General features: G+C 32.8%; 2 protein-coding genes across 2 annotated transcripts; both read right to left on the bottom strand.

Moving 5' to 3' along the window:
• Positions 1 to 919: 919 nt before the first annotated feature.
• Positions 920 to 1,294, bottom strand: LOC109801784 (non-specific lipid-transfer protein 1). Its single transcript, XM_020362910.3, has one exon. The coding sequence runs from the start codon at positions 1,292 to 1,294 to the stop codon at positions 920 to 922; it is 375 nt and encodes a 124-aa protein (XP_020218499.2).
• Positions 1,295 to 2,250: 956 nt separating this feature from the next.
• Positions 2,251 to 7,751, bottom strand: LOC109802893 (MACPF domain-containing protein CAD1). Its single transcript, XM_083072883.1, has 7 exons — positions 7,359 to 7,751; positions 6,931 to 7,275; positions 6,507 to 6,745; positions 6,229 to 6,424; positions 5,107 to 5,290; positions 4,691 to 4,854; positions 2,251 to 3,256 (listed from the first exon to the last, which is right to left on the bottom strand). Exons 2-7 carry the CDS (start codon positions 7,195 to 7,197, stop codon positions 2,663 to 2,665), a joined length of 1,644 nt encoding a protein of 547 aa, XP_082929009.1. The 5' UTR covers positions 7,198 to 7,275; positions 7,359 to 7,751; the 3' UTR covers positions 2,251 to 2,662.
• Positions 7,752 to 14,015: the final 6,264 nt, after the last annotated feature.

Below are 14,015 nucleotides of genomic sequence, written 5' to 3'. Positions count from 1 at the left end.
GAAAAATACCTTGCATTTTATCACCTTACTTCAACGAGAAATGATCGATCTTTACTTGACAAATAATATAGTTTTTCAATTTAGAATATGTTATTTTTTTTTTCTTCAATAAACATGGTTTATATAATTAGTGTTCAAAAACTGACAATTAAATATTAATCAGCATTTATTTAGATCTTCTTTGAACAAATATTTTTAATTTTCAATTATAGGATTGACCTAAGAGCTAGGTAAATAAAGTCCTCACTTAGACTCCCTTAAAAAAAATATTTATACACTTTTGTTAGAGTTGTATAACTTAAATTTTTTTTTTCATTTTTAAAAATTCACTTTAAAGGTTCATCTCTAAAATATATATAAATATAATTATTTTTCTCAAAATTTATCTCTAAAATATTTTTATTTCTTATCAAAAATGTTATTATTAATTTTAAAAAATCACATTATAAAATTTACTTTACCCCTAATAATACGTTAGTATTTTCATATATTATGTTATGCCTTATTTACTTAACATCTATATTGTACTATATATGTCATTTCAATTTACTATATGTTATGAAAAGATTACTTAACCTTTATTTTTCTCTTTATTTCTTCTTTTCAGAAATGTAGTTTACATACATCCAGGTTAAACATATAATTTATTTCCTACACATACTCTCAATTTGATCTCTCTATATAAAAATTCATTAAATTGATCGACATATACTTATAAATAATATCATTGACTTGATCCTGATCGACTAACTTCATTACACATGGTGAATTTAATTCTTACACAATATTAAGAATAATTTTTTAACAAATATAAAACTGATTTACTTTAATAATTTTTTTTATAGAAATAAATAAAATAAAATAAAAAACTAAATTATATCGTGGAGTGAAAGGAAAGGTGAATATTTGAAGGGTAGGTTTACGTGACGTACTTGTCGCAGCGCATGGTGAGACTGAATTGGTAGGGCAAGTTAACGCCACACTTAAACGGAAGGCTCCCATACGCTGTAACGTTAATGTGCGGAACTTTGAGAGCAGCGTCTTGAATGCAATGGCAAGCTAGTCGCTGATTCTCGCTAGAGTTCATAACGGTGTTTCTGAGGGTTAAAACGTTCATGCAGCAATCTAGTGGGATCGTGTCTCCACCCGTTTTCACGTAACTCCCGCATGCATCCAGAACGGGTTTCACCTCGCAGCATGTGAACTCCCCCATGGCTGCAAAGGGTGCACCCAACGCCATCATGCACGCCACCACACCCAACCAACTCGCCTTCGTAACCGCTGCGCTACCCATCGTATTTTCGTCCATGTTATGAGGGTATAATATTGCTTAGAAAGTAGAAACTCTTCAAAGGGTGACTTGAGTTATATATATATACGTACGTTATATATATGAAGATGAGATTTGCTTTGTGAAAACCGTGAAAGATGGAACTTGGAATTCGGGAAACCGTAGCTATAGGTGGTTGATATATGATTCTTTAGGTGTTTCTTCTGTCTATTTTTGGAATGTTATGTCATGACTGCTTGAAAACAAATGAAAGAACGTATATATGTTGGGCTGCGCAGAGATTCTCCATTTTGAGTCTTGCCAAGGAACGAGAAACCCACCACATATATCATCAATCAAGGTTTTTCTTTTTCCTCAATAAAGTCGATAATTATTTTGTATTATTAATAACATGATTATAAAAAAAGAATAAAAATAATATATTTCTATATATATATATATGTATTATATAATGCATAAATATATAATAATCAAAAAATTGAATAGTAATATATCCAAGAATTTTGACATGCAAGTTAAATTTAACTATTTTTTTTATGAAGTATTCACCATAAAAAATTATGACTAATTTCTGTTAAAAACTTTGAGTATACACAAAGTGGGTTGGTATTCCCTTCTAACATAATATATTTCATATCTAATGCCAAAAATTTAAATTCTGAACAATTTAATTAATAGATACAAACCGCTACTAGTTATGTAAATCGATATTAGTTTTAACTATTTTATTTTAATTCTTATAGTTTGCGAACCATTATTTCAGTCTTATGTTACTTATTTTTAATTTTCATATCAGCATCTCAATTGAATGAGTATATCTTTCGGACATTCTCAATTATATTGCATTCAGGTTTCTTTTCAACGTTCTCAATATGTTGCTGTTGTATAAAGTAGAAAGGTGTTATATACTGATATACATCTACATGTCTTAAATAATCAAGGAAACCAGGGGAAAAAAATTATAATATTTGAATTTTCTTTACTGTTTTTTTGCCTTCAATCCCAAAATTAATGAAATTAGTCAAATTACCTTGTGAAAAACATTACAAATAGGCCAATAAGTAAATTTGGTTACATAACTCTAGATGCACAAATTTGTGCATCATGCTCCAAGCGAGTGCAACTACGTATAAAGTATAAAGATATGCACAATTGTGCAGGGAATGAATGCCCCACAAAAGAGTCCGATAGAAGATAAGGATGTTGAACTTTTCTTATTCCCTTTCCTTGTCTGTCTGTCTGCTACCCTCTTGTTTCCTTGGTGGAAACAAGTTCTAACTCCCATGAAATATATGCAGAAAGTTCTACATGCACAACTTTTCACGTCCAAAAGGCACACCTCCTAACAGAAGCAATGGAAAGTGAACTAAATCAGTAATTCAGCAACGAATATTTCACCCTCAGAACAATTTTCCCTTTCTCAACACCAAGCTTTCCACCAGTGACTAACCAATGGCCAGGAGGATCCTGTGGCCCTTTGCACATTTCGGACAAATCAACATACTTGAACAACTTGTTCTCTGAGACATTCTTTTTGGAACCAAGTCTTGAGCTATCAGAGTTGGGGGTGTGATCCCATATTGATCTTCTGATTGTGCAACCAGGTAGCCTTGAAAACAAGAGCTTCATGTACAACACATTCCGTGACCCGAAATCCCACACACCAAGCTGCGCCCCCGTGACAGCAGAGACACCAGAGAAGTCCTCAGTAAACGTTTCAGGATTCTCAATTGGTGCGGTGCACACATGAGAAAAATTCTTCCACTTAACCGGCTCGAACCACCGGCTGTCTTGTTCCTCCGGTCCCTGCCACTTGGGAGCACCAATGGCTACATCGGTGTCCCAATATGGCTTAAGGATCTTTGGCAAGGACGTCAAGTGTTGAACATGAACACTCAACCGATTCTGCTTGCTTCCATCAAGATACAGACGTAAGCCGGTAGTTGGTTTACGTCCAACTGTGATCTGCATATATAAAGGAATATACTAAGTTATAATCTGTGTAGATAAAAGTTTATAAGCGTTTTTAAGAATTCTCTACTGTTAAGTACTCTTTATTTTCAGTAGAAAAGTTCTCAAAAACGTTTTTAACTGTCTTCTTCACTTTGATGACTTCTGAATACAACATATAGCTTGTAACCATATATCTTAATATGAAGGTCAAATTGCGCTGTATAAATGCAATTAAGATAATAATATTTTAGAATATTCAACAGAGGTGGAATTGTGTTACTTAGCAGAATTGTGTTAAATCACAGTTTAAGGTAAATGATCTCATGAAGTAAGGTTCACATTTTGCATTGAGTAAAACTGATTATAAAAAGTATCGATATAGTTAATTCATCATTAGTCCTTTACAGCTAATCTTCTCTCTTGTTCATGTAACACTGTACTCCCCTCCCCCAATCCTTCCTCCTTTTCTAGTCTGAACCCCATAACTATCATTGACTTGTTTAGTAAAGACAAAGTGTTATATTGCTTCCAAACTATTGTGACTTAAAGAAAAACATTTTGGCCGCAAAAAGCATTTTCTTTGTGGAAAAGATGCAACCTAATATTATCAGTTAAAATTACAGCACATAAAAAATGGATATTAAAATCAAGTATGTGCCGACTCAAAGTGAAAGGCATTATTGAAGTAGGGTCGGCCCAAGTATAAGGTAGTTCAAGCATAAGCTTTAGGCTTTCAAAATATTTTTTTTTACTTATAAAACTTAATTAATTAATTGTATTAATACTAGTTTTGGTTTGTTAATTACTGTCTAAACCTAGCATTATAAGGACTGAGGTTCAATTCTAGTATTATAATTTTTGTAAAAAGTTCCTTTTTTTATAAGTGACTGTTAATTTTCTTGTCATTCTCTCGTCTTTAAAAAAGTTTAACTTCAAAATTCGTTTTATGTCTCAAAATATTTTAGATCGGTCCTATATTGAAGTGCAATACAGTCACGAGTCAAAATAATGTTTATAACTGAAACTTAAAAGTGTGAAACCAACCGAATCTAGAGAATCATTGTGACTAAAAACATAGCATTGGGATACACAAGAAGAATCATGAGAATCATTATAACTAAAAAAGTATAGCATTTGAATTCACATGTTTCCTTTTTTCTTTGGTTGAGTTATTGAACGTGCAGAAGCCTGCAATGCTTAAATCAGTGGTATAACCCAATGGAGCTGATTCGACCTCAGAATTATATCTCACCCAACTACTCACAGTAACAAACAGAAGTCCTCTCCCCAAAGTAAGAAAAACATGTAACAAAAGCAAGGAAATAACCTATCTACACAAAAACTGAATTACATTACATTAATTTATGCCCATCCAAATGAATCATAGCTGGCACAGGATCAGGAGTTTCAAAGCTCAACAAGAAAATGCCATAAAGAATCCTTTACCTGCTCTTGGCTAACATAAAGTTTCTGCCCCATTATGCTGAAAAGCAAATATGGGCACAAAGGTTCCTTCCTTTGATATCCAGGAATCCTGTCTTGAAAAGGAGCCCAAACGCGAGTAATTTGAAACTCTAAGAAATATCTAAGTTCTTCGATGGGAGGTTTATCTGCACAAGCAATCAACGTAAAGGGGGTGACAAAACAAGCGGTTAATACATTAGATTAAATTGCAAGAGTCAGTTTGGATATAAATTAAAAATGTTTTTGAGAATTTCTCTAATGAAAATAAAAAACTATTTCTAATAAAAAAAAAATTCTTAAAAACACTTCTAAACTTATATTCAAATAGATTCCAGAGTAGACAAGTAGCTAGTAGAAAAAATTTCATCTCATCTAAAATAAAGGATAAACTAGCTTACATTCAAGATAGAGACCAATAGCACGAGTCAAATGCTCCCTTCCAGGTACTTCATCAAGGATATCTGTTATAGGACAGAAAGTCATCTCAATTACATCTGGGGAGGACCAAACTGTTCTGACCCACATAATGTGGTTTTGTTCCAAATCATCGCCTCCTCTCCTTCTGAAAATGACTCTGACATCCTTAGTGTATTCAAGAAAGTTAAGAGAAAACTTGTATCAGAAAATTGAGAAGATGAGATACAGCTTACCCCAACTTGATGAGACCAAATATCATAATTCAAAATAGAGAAGACTACCATAAAAATACATTTCGAAATCGATTGATAAAAAATACATCAAAAGTATCTAAGTGCTCTATTTATAGAGCTTATTATGATGTATAACAACTTTCTAACAAACTAAATTATGTTTTTAACAAACTACTCTTATCAACTTGAACTGTGTTCAAAAAACCAACATGCAGCTACTAAAGATCAAAAACTGTAAAAGGCATGTAAATATCACTCCTAACAATAAGTATGAATTCTTCCAGTATAGGCCAATGCTTATGAAAGGACTCCAAATAGATATCAAAAATATCAAATGTGCATTACATACCAAAATGTAAAGTAGGGGAAAACAGATAGCACATAGGTGCATTGAGGGAACGGACAAGTGCAGGACTTCAGAAAGGGATGGAAAAATTGATAGTGGTTTCTCCCATTATGATGAGATATAACCATGTCAAAGTTCTGCACTGGAACAGAACCGAAGACCTAATTTGTTTCATGCTTAAAAACCTAAATACATAATAGATGACACTGGACTAAGTGCCTATAGTTTATCTACCGGTTCTTGCTTCCAAATTTGAACGGCAGGTCATCAAAATTCCAAACAAGTTTAAATAACTAAAATTATGGATCATTGCAAATTTTAGCTTAAAAATGTTTCAAAAAACATATATTGCATGCTTTCGCAGTTAGATGAGTTTCATTTTTGGGTTGGGGGTGTTGATGATTGAATGAAAAGGGATCAACAACCTGCAAAGTTAGATAATTAAAAAAATAAGAAATGTATTTCTTGTTATCAAGAACATGAATCAAATTACTAAAAGGAATCGGAATTAAAATGGAACTAGCCTTATCCTTGGATTTTGTTTCAGGTGAACATGCATGGTTATTGATGTCAGAGAACCTCTGATTTCCAATGTCTTGAATGTAGTTCTTTATCTCCAACGTTGACAAAGGTGAAGTATGGTGTTGTTTAACATAAATAACATCCTTACCTCCAATAGTTACGGATGTAATGACATGTGTCCCAAAGTTTTCAATAAAGCTATCAAAATAAAATTAAAGGTCAACAGTCTCAAGTTATATATTTTGTTACTGCATTCTGTGGATAACTTGTACATACATACCTTGCCAAGGATGGCGGATCCCATTTGACTGGGATGGCCCTTTTGACATTTTCTTGCAACATCAAGTGAGAATTTACAAGCCGAACTTTTGCAAGGGGAACGTAAAACCCATCTGAAGAAAGGGATTTTGTCTCAGATGCATCAATGTGTTTTGAAGCAGTGAAGCTAAACGCAGAATTAAATGTCCCAAGTGGAAAGCTTTCTGTTATATTTGCCTTCTGATTAAAATATTCCACCATCTGCAATCCAATGACAAAAGAATTATCAAATAGCTTATAAATCGAACAATTAACATGGTGAACTACATTTGGAGAAAATAAAAAGCGATATTCACCGAGTCATCACGTGACACTGTCCCAACATTTTGACAAAAGAGAAAAATAAAAGCAATGACAAAGATTGAATATTTCAAGTTCAACCATACCTCATGGAAACTAAAAACCCCAGAACTGTAACGCCCAACAGGCTCTTGACTTTGAGAATCCTTAACAATGTCCCTTGAAACATTTGGAACAACCACATCATCGTACAACCACAATTCCCTCACGTGTTCTTCATCAAAATGGATCACCCTAGACCCTGCCACTCCTTTGCAATACAGCAACCTGGTATCGCAGTTCACATCGAAGCCTCTACCTAATGCTTCCACTGCGTTGGTAGCAGTGTGCAATGCTGCCACGTGCTCCCCCATCACTCATGAAATAACCGTTCTCAATTGCCTTATGTTCATGCACTCAAATGAGAGACCCACCGAAGGTGAACATTTTATCTAAGGCAGTCCAAATTCAAAGGAAATTAGAACGACCCGCGTAACAAAATTTCGAGAAAACCAAGAAATGATGAGATTTTTACGTTGTTGGATATGTTGCAATCATTGAGGAGTTCAAGGAATTTAAAGTGGAGCGGAAGATCAAGTTCATCAGTCACATGCACACTCTCTTTTGTTTCTCGTTCTTAACGAATTGGCACGATAAAATTGAAGCGATCATGACACTGATGATGTTCATGCACCTCAATCTGAAGCTGCTATGGATCTAAGACCGATGAAGATTCACCAGTATCTTCAATGCTTAAGGCCAGTGCTTTGTCTGTTAAAACATCTCTCTTTCTCTGCTCTGTGTTCTGTTCTTTCTAATGTCTACTTTATACACCATATAAAGAGTTACGAGAAGAGATTGTGTTGTACGTACCAATGTTTTAAAAATCACACCAAATCGATGTGGGCAAACCGTTGACGATGGACTCATTCTTTGAATATTTGAATATCATTTAAATAGAAATTTAATTAAGATTTAACTAATTAAGTTAATATTGTGCGTTGAAAATGGATGGTTTATTTTTTGAAGAGTCAAAAAAACTTATTTAATGAATCAAATTCTTTTACAAAAATTAATTATTATTAATATAAAAGTATGATCAAAGGTCTTCTCGATTCTTTACAACAACAAAAAGGGTCTTCTCTATTCAACTTTCATAGTAAAGTTTTATGAATTAGTCGAGAGTCCAGACAGGGGCATTGACTTGAGTCTTTCGTTTTTGTTTTTGTTTGCATTGAGCTGTCGCTGTACATATTCATTTGAAAATGTTACGTCCACTAGACTCTGGTCCAAACACGTGTATTCACTTTAGTGCTATTTTTCTCTTTTTCCATTTTATATTGTATATGTATATATATCTTGAATTTGTTTGGCAGAATATGTATTTTGAATTTGTTGTATTCACAGTCACTAGTTTGAAAAACACAGATTCCCCTCGATTGCATATAGATTTTAAAGTTTATACGATGATAACGTAAAAATTTTGAAAATTTTAAAGAGTTAGTTAAATAGAGGAAGATAAGGTTGTAAGATAATTATGTTATGTGACGTATAAAGGAATTAGTAAATAAATAATTAAATAATTAGAAATTAAATAATAAATAAATAGTTTAAATATATTTTTAGTCCCTCAAATTTAGAGTAAATTTGTTTTTCGATCCTCAAATTTAAAATTGATGTTTTTAGTTCCTGTAATTTCAAAAAAATTTATTTTATTCCTTATACTCAAATTTTGTTAAAAAATTTATCAAATATTATTGTATAAAATCTACCAATCGGTGTTCCTGTTAGTGAAAATATTACATTAAATTCAATTAATATTGCATAATCGTCTTAATTTGTTACTTTCAAATATGTTATTGGTGATCCGAGGGACTAAAATAAGATTTTTAAAAATTATAGGGACTAAAAACAACGATTTTAAATTTGAGAGACTAAAAACAAATTTGTCTTAAATTTGAAGAACTAAAAACATATTTAAACCTAAATAAATTTAATAAGACAATTTTGAGAATATTTATTATTTAATGGGAATAATGATCTTTAAGAAGTTATAAATACCTACTAATGTGAAATAATATCGGCACCTTTGACAAAAAGTATTCTCTAACCCTAGTAGGCATAACAATCTAACCCGCTCCGTGAGTACTCATCCGAACCAGTCCTGATTTGGATGGGAAAACCCGTGTTTATCGGGTTCGACTTTTCCCCGATTGATAAAATCGGGGCCGGGGGCGGGGACGGCCATTTTAATACCAGCCCTGCCCCCGTACCTGCCCCTGCCCCTGCCCTCGCCTCGCTTAATAATATAATTAAAAAAATTATTTATATATATATAAACCAAAATTAGAAATATTTATATGTAAAACTTTATATTATTTTATTTTCCTTTAATATTTTCTAAAATTTGTTCATATTTATTTAAAAGAAAAAAAATAGGAGTAGGGGCAGGGGCGGGGCGGGGAGGGGAAACCTGAATCTCGGGGCGAGAATGGGTACCCAGATTTTACCCCTAGCGAGTATCGGGGCGGGGGCGGGGGCGATTTAAATTTGCGGGGGTGGGGGCAGGGAACGTAAAACCCGCTCCCGCCCTGCCCCGTTGCCATGTCTAAACCCTAATCATCATAAAAGATAAAAAAAGTAAAAAGTAAAAAGAAGATCAAAATGCTCTAAGGAACAAAAAAGAATAGTCAAAAGAGAATAAAATCTTGATTGTCTTTTTTTCTTAAGAAAATCAAAGTGCTCTAAAGATCAAAAAAGGATTTTCATTATGGAGAAAGGTACATACTATTCTTTATTATTATGTGAGAATCATGAATTTCAAAAATCCTTTTAGTTTTCTATAATAGATAGTATTAAAAAATTATAAAACTTACATGTGGTACTGGTATGGGAGCATGTGTTGTGAAATTGTATGGTTCTTCTCACTTCTTCATTAATGATATACTTTTTCTTCCCCAATTCATGTGAACCCTAATTTTATAAATTATGAATTATGATTTAATTTTTTCGCTGCATGTTGTTTTCTTTAGACCATGAATAGAGTTTCTTAATTTTGAACTATGATTAATGAATTAAATTTCACATTATTGAAATCCTAGTGGCATTCATGTAAAAATCATTTTCTTGAAATTAAGTGCATGTAAGAATATATATATATATATATATATATATATATATATATATAGTTAATCATCCATACACTGCCAATGTAAATTTTTTTACATTAGCAACCAATTATATCTTTTAAATTATTTAATTTTATTTTTATTTCATTAAATAAGCAACTGACGTAATACTAATAAAAGAAATGATCGGTTGCTAGTGTAAAAAAATTTTACATTAGCAGTGTATAGGTGATTAACTCATATATAAACACATGAAATTTTGATATTCGTGACTGCACACCTTATTATCATGTATTTCAACGTAGAATTCAAATATTCTTATAAAGTTTTTTTAAAAGATTAATGAATAGTAAATATCTACGCATCTCAATTTCTAAACACATGAAATTTTATTTTGTTTTTAATTTCTTTGTGAAATTCGTGAAGGTAATTAATTTTAATTGTTTATTGTTTATAAGTTCTTTTATTATATGGATCTGGAACATGAATGACTTTAAATTGGTACTAGTAAAGGTTTTGTATTTACTTGGAATTAAGTGTACAATGAACTTGTTAGATAGTGGCTAAATTTTATATTTATTTAATTCTAAATTAATGATGATTTAATTCAATTACCCATATAATAATAGATGTTAAATGATATGATTGTTTGTTTATAGATATATTGAAATTCATTATTATAAGACATTTATAGATTGCCCAAAGGTTGATTAGTTGTTCTTATAATTAATGGATATAATTGTGTGTAATTTATATGTGTCATTAGATTATTTATATACTCAAAGGTATAAGAAAATTTTAATTGGTGCATATTTAGTTACAAAATAATAATTAAATTTTATTAGCATCATTATGTTTAGGCATGGAAAAATGGGCTGTGACCCGCGGGCTGGCCCGTTGGCTCGCCCAAAATTGCCCATCATTTCAACCCGTCCCGCCAACCCGTCGGCCAAATGGCAGGTTGTGACGGTGCATAAGTAATTGGGCTTCAATTGTTTGCATAAGTAATGGACTTTCTTTATGGACTATCAAAAAATTTATATTATTAATAATTTGTAAGTTTATAATTTGGTTTTGATTTTGGTGTAAGTGGACTAATTTCTATTTGATTTTGTTATAAGTTTGTAATTTGCTTTTGTTGAACATATATTATATACAATATATATGCATTTTAAATTTATATGATTATATTTATTTATTTGTAGCAGTTTTTTTATTTGAACATAAAAAATATTTTTTTTCCATTTTTTTGTGGTATGCGAGCTGGCCCGTCGACCCGTCATCCCGTCCTTAGGCAGGGCAGGCTAGCGTTTCCAACTCGTTTTTCATTGGCGGGCCATTGGTGGGCCGGGCTAGCCCGTTTTGCCACCCCTAATTATGTTTGTATTTGTGTGTTGATGTATCACCCAAAGGAGAGCATCAATATACTACTAATTGATGTTTGAATATATTATATGTGTAGTATGTGCTTTATGTCTCAAAACACTTATATAGGACAACTAGTTTAAGGCACCTACATATTTGGGGTTATCAGGCAGAAATAAGGATTTACAATCCACAAGAACAGAAATTGAATGTAAGAACAATCAGTAGATATTTCATTGGTTATCTAGAAAAGTCTAGTATATATGTTTTACTGTCCTAATCACAGTATGAGAATTGTTGAAACTGAAAATGCAAGGTTCATTGAAAATGGTGAAATTAGTGGAAGTATAGTTCCACAGAAAGTGGAAGTCAAAGAAGTTGGAATGTAAGTTCCTTTAACTTATACTTCTAGTAATAAAGTGTTCCTCTAACTTTTGTATCAGATAATAATGAAGAAGATCAACACAATAATGAGCCCATGATTTCATAATGAAACTATTGTAGAATAACCACAAGAAATAACATTAAGAATGTCACAAAGAGAAAGATCAACTATTTCGAACGACTACATGATATATCTACATGAGTCAAAAGTTGACTTAAGCATTAATGATAATGATCTAGTTTCGTTTCACAAGCTCTGAGTTGTGATAATTTTGAAAAGTGGTTAAAGGTGATGAAAAAAGAGTTAAAATTCATGGAACAGAATGATGTTTGGGACATTGTTGTATTAAGTGATCGACACTTTGAGTTCACTAATGATATGTTTCTGAGTACCTGTTGTCTATGGTTGCATGTATATTTGTGTTAGAATAATGTAAATAGGTGTTATCTTGAATAAAAACATTACATTAAACCAATTGTGTGCTCCTTATTAATGGTCATATTAAGGAGAAGACTTGCCTATAGCACATGGAAGGGATTGTGTCGATTAAACTACAACCGCCATGACTCAAATTAGTTTTTATTTTTAATTATGAAATTATGATGAACCCAATGTATAAAATGATTTAGTCATTTTAATGCGCATTATGTAAGTTTTATTTATTTATTTGTTCATTATGAGAAATGTCATACGAGCCAAATAGGAGAATGTAAGATAATTATGTCTCATGTGAGAGGCATGTGACATATAAAGGGACTAATAAATAAATAATTAAATAATTAGGGACTACATTATAAATGGACTTATTTTGAGAATAATTATTATTTGATGGGAATAACAAACTTTAAGGGGTTATAAATACCCACTAATGTTAAACAAGGTCCATACCCTTAGAAAGTATTTCCTCAAATCTTAACCATCACAAAAGATAGAGAGAGCAGAAAGAAAAGTAAAAAAGGAGTGAAAACTTGGATCTCTTATTTTCTCAAGAAGATCAAAGTGTTCTAGGGATCAAAAAGAGATTTTTATTATGAGAAAAAGATACACACTATTTCTTATTATTATGTGAGAAACATGAATTTTAAAGGTCTTTTTAATTTACTATAATTGATAGTATTAGAATATTATAAAACTTCCAAAGATCTCGAACAAATTATAATGTTGTACGATAGAGTCTTCACTCTTTTGTAAGTGATTTTTGAGTTTTATATTCTTCAAGAACGGATATTAATTGTGATTGTAAAAAAAGATAGCAAGATATTAAGGAAAATATCAATCTCAAAGGGTTTAACATAATGTCCCAAGGAATTTCTTAAGGCTAATGATATATACACCTTTTTTTTATAAGTATGTTGGTTTTTTTTAGGCAAGCGCACCTAAGTCTCTGTAGTATGATTAAAAGGTTGTCGAACCTCAGGGACTTGTGAGATAAGCTATGATTTCTATTATACTAATTGATGCTTATGAATGTAAAACTTGGGAAATTACACATATTCAATTTTTATAGGGATGATTTGTAAGACCCGTATGTTTTTTTTTTTCTCAACCCCCTTCCTCTCTAAACTCTCACTCCCTCAATTCTCTTATCTCACTCTCAATCCTCCCCCTTTTCACTTAGACCTTCCTTTTCCTGCTACTAGGTGGTAGAACTGAGTGAAGTGGGTTGCTAGCTGGTGTTGAAGTTCGCTATTCTCCTTTCCCGTGTTCAAGCTTCCTTCGTTTTCTCTTTGGGTTCTCTCCGACGCTTGGATTTCTTCATACCGAGGTAAGGGAAGTTAGTATTTTGGCTGCGTTTTGGCTGGAAAATGAGTTTAGGAACTCATTTGGCTGCTGGTGATTGATTTTGTGGTTGGCTGGGCTGCTGGAAAAATTGGGGTTTTGGGGTTTTATGGTTTTGAGTCAAAATTTGAGATTTTCTTTGATCTGTTGTTGCATGCGCATAAAGCTGGTACTTTCGAGCTCCTTGATGAAAATGTGGCACTTTGAACCGTTTGCATGTGAGTTTTCTGTGAAATTTTGCAGGTTTTGGAAATTTTTCGAACTTGGGAGAGTTACTGATGAGTTCGCGCTAAGCGCTGTTCGTCGCGCCGGGCGCGTGACCACCAGGAGACTCTGTTTAGGCAAGCCCGCCGGGCGCAAGGCTGTGTGCGCTGGGCGAGCTTGCAAATGGGGGTCTCTGGTTGGCCCGCGCCGGGCCTGACTCGAGCTGCGCTGGGCGCGATATCAAGAGTAACATGTTTTTGGGATACTTGGTTTGCGCTAGGCGCACTTTTGGGCTCGCTGGGCGCGGAGGCTCCTTGGGAGTCTCTGCCAA

Source organism: Cajanus cajan, chromosome 4 (assembly GCF_000230855.2).
Source record: "Cajanus cajan strain Asha chromosome 4, NIPB_CcT2T_4, whole genome shotgun sequence".
NCBI classification, from domain to species: Eukaryota; Viridiplantae; Streptophyta; class Magnoliopsida; order Fabales; family Fabaceae; genus Cajanus; species Cajanus cajan.
This window is presented reverse-complemented; position numbering and strand designations above follow the sequence as displayed.

What these genes read in the sequence shown, in the direction of transcription:
- LOC109801784 (XM_020362910.3), bottom strand. Translation starts at nt 1,294, where the DNA reads ATGGGTAGCGCAGCGGTTACGAAGGCGAGTTGGTTGGGTGTGGTGGCG.
- LOC109802893 (XM_083072883.1), bottom strand. Translation starts at nt 7,197, where the DNA reads ATGGGGGAGCACGTGGCAGCATTGCACACTGCTACCAACGCAGTGGAA. An exon ending in GATCCGCCATCCTTGGCAAG is followed by an intron (nt 6,425 to 6,506) that starts GTATGTATGTAC and finishes TTATTTTGATAG; the next exon opens with CTTTATTGAAAACTTTGGGA. An exon ending in TATTGGTCTCTATCTTGAAT is followed by an intron (nt 4,855 to 5,106) that starts GTAAGCTAGTTT and finishes TTGCTTGTGCAG; the next exon opens with ATAAACCTCCCATCGAAGAA.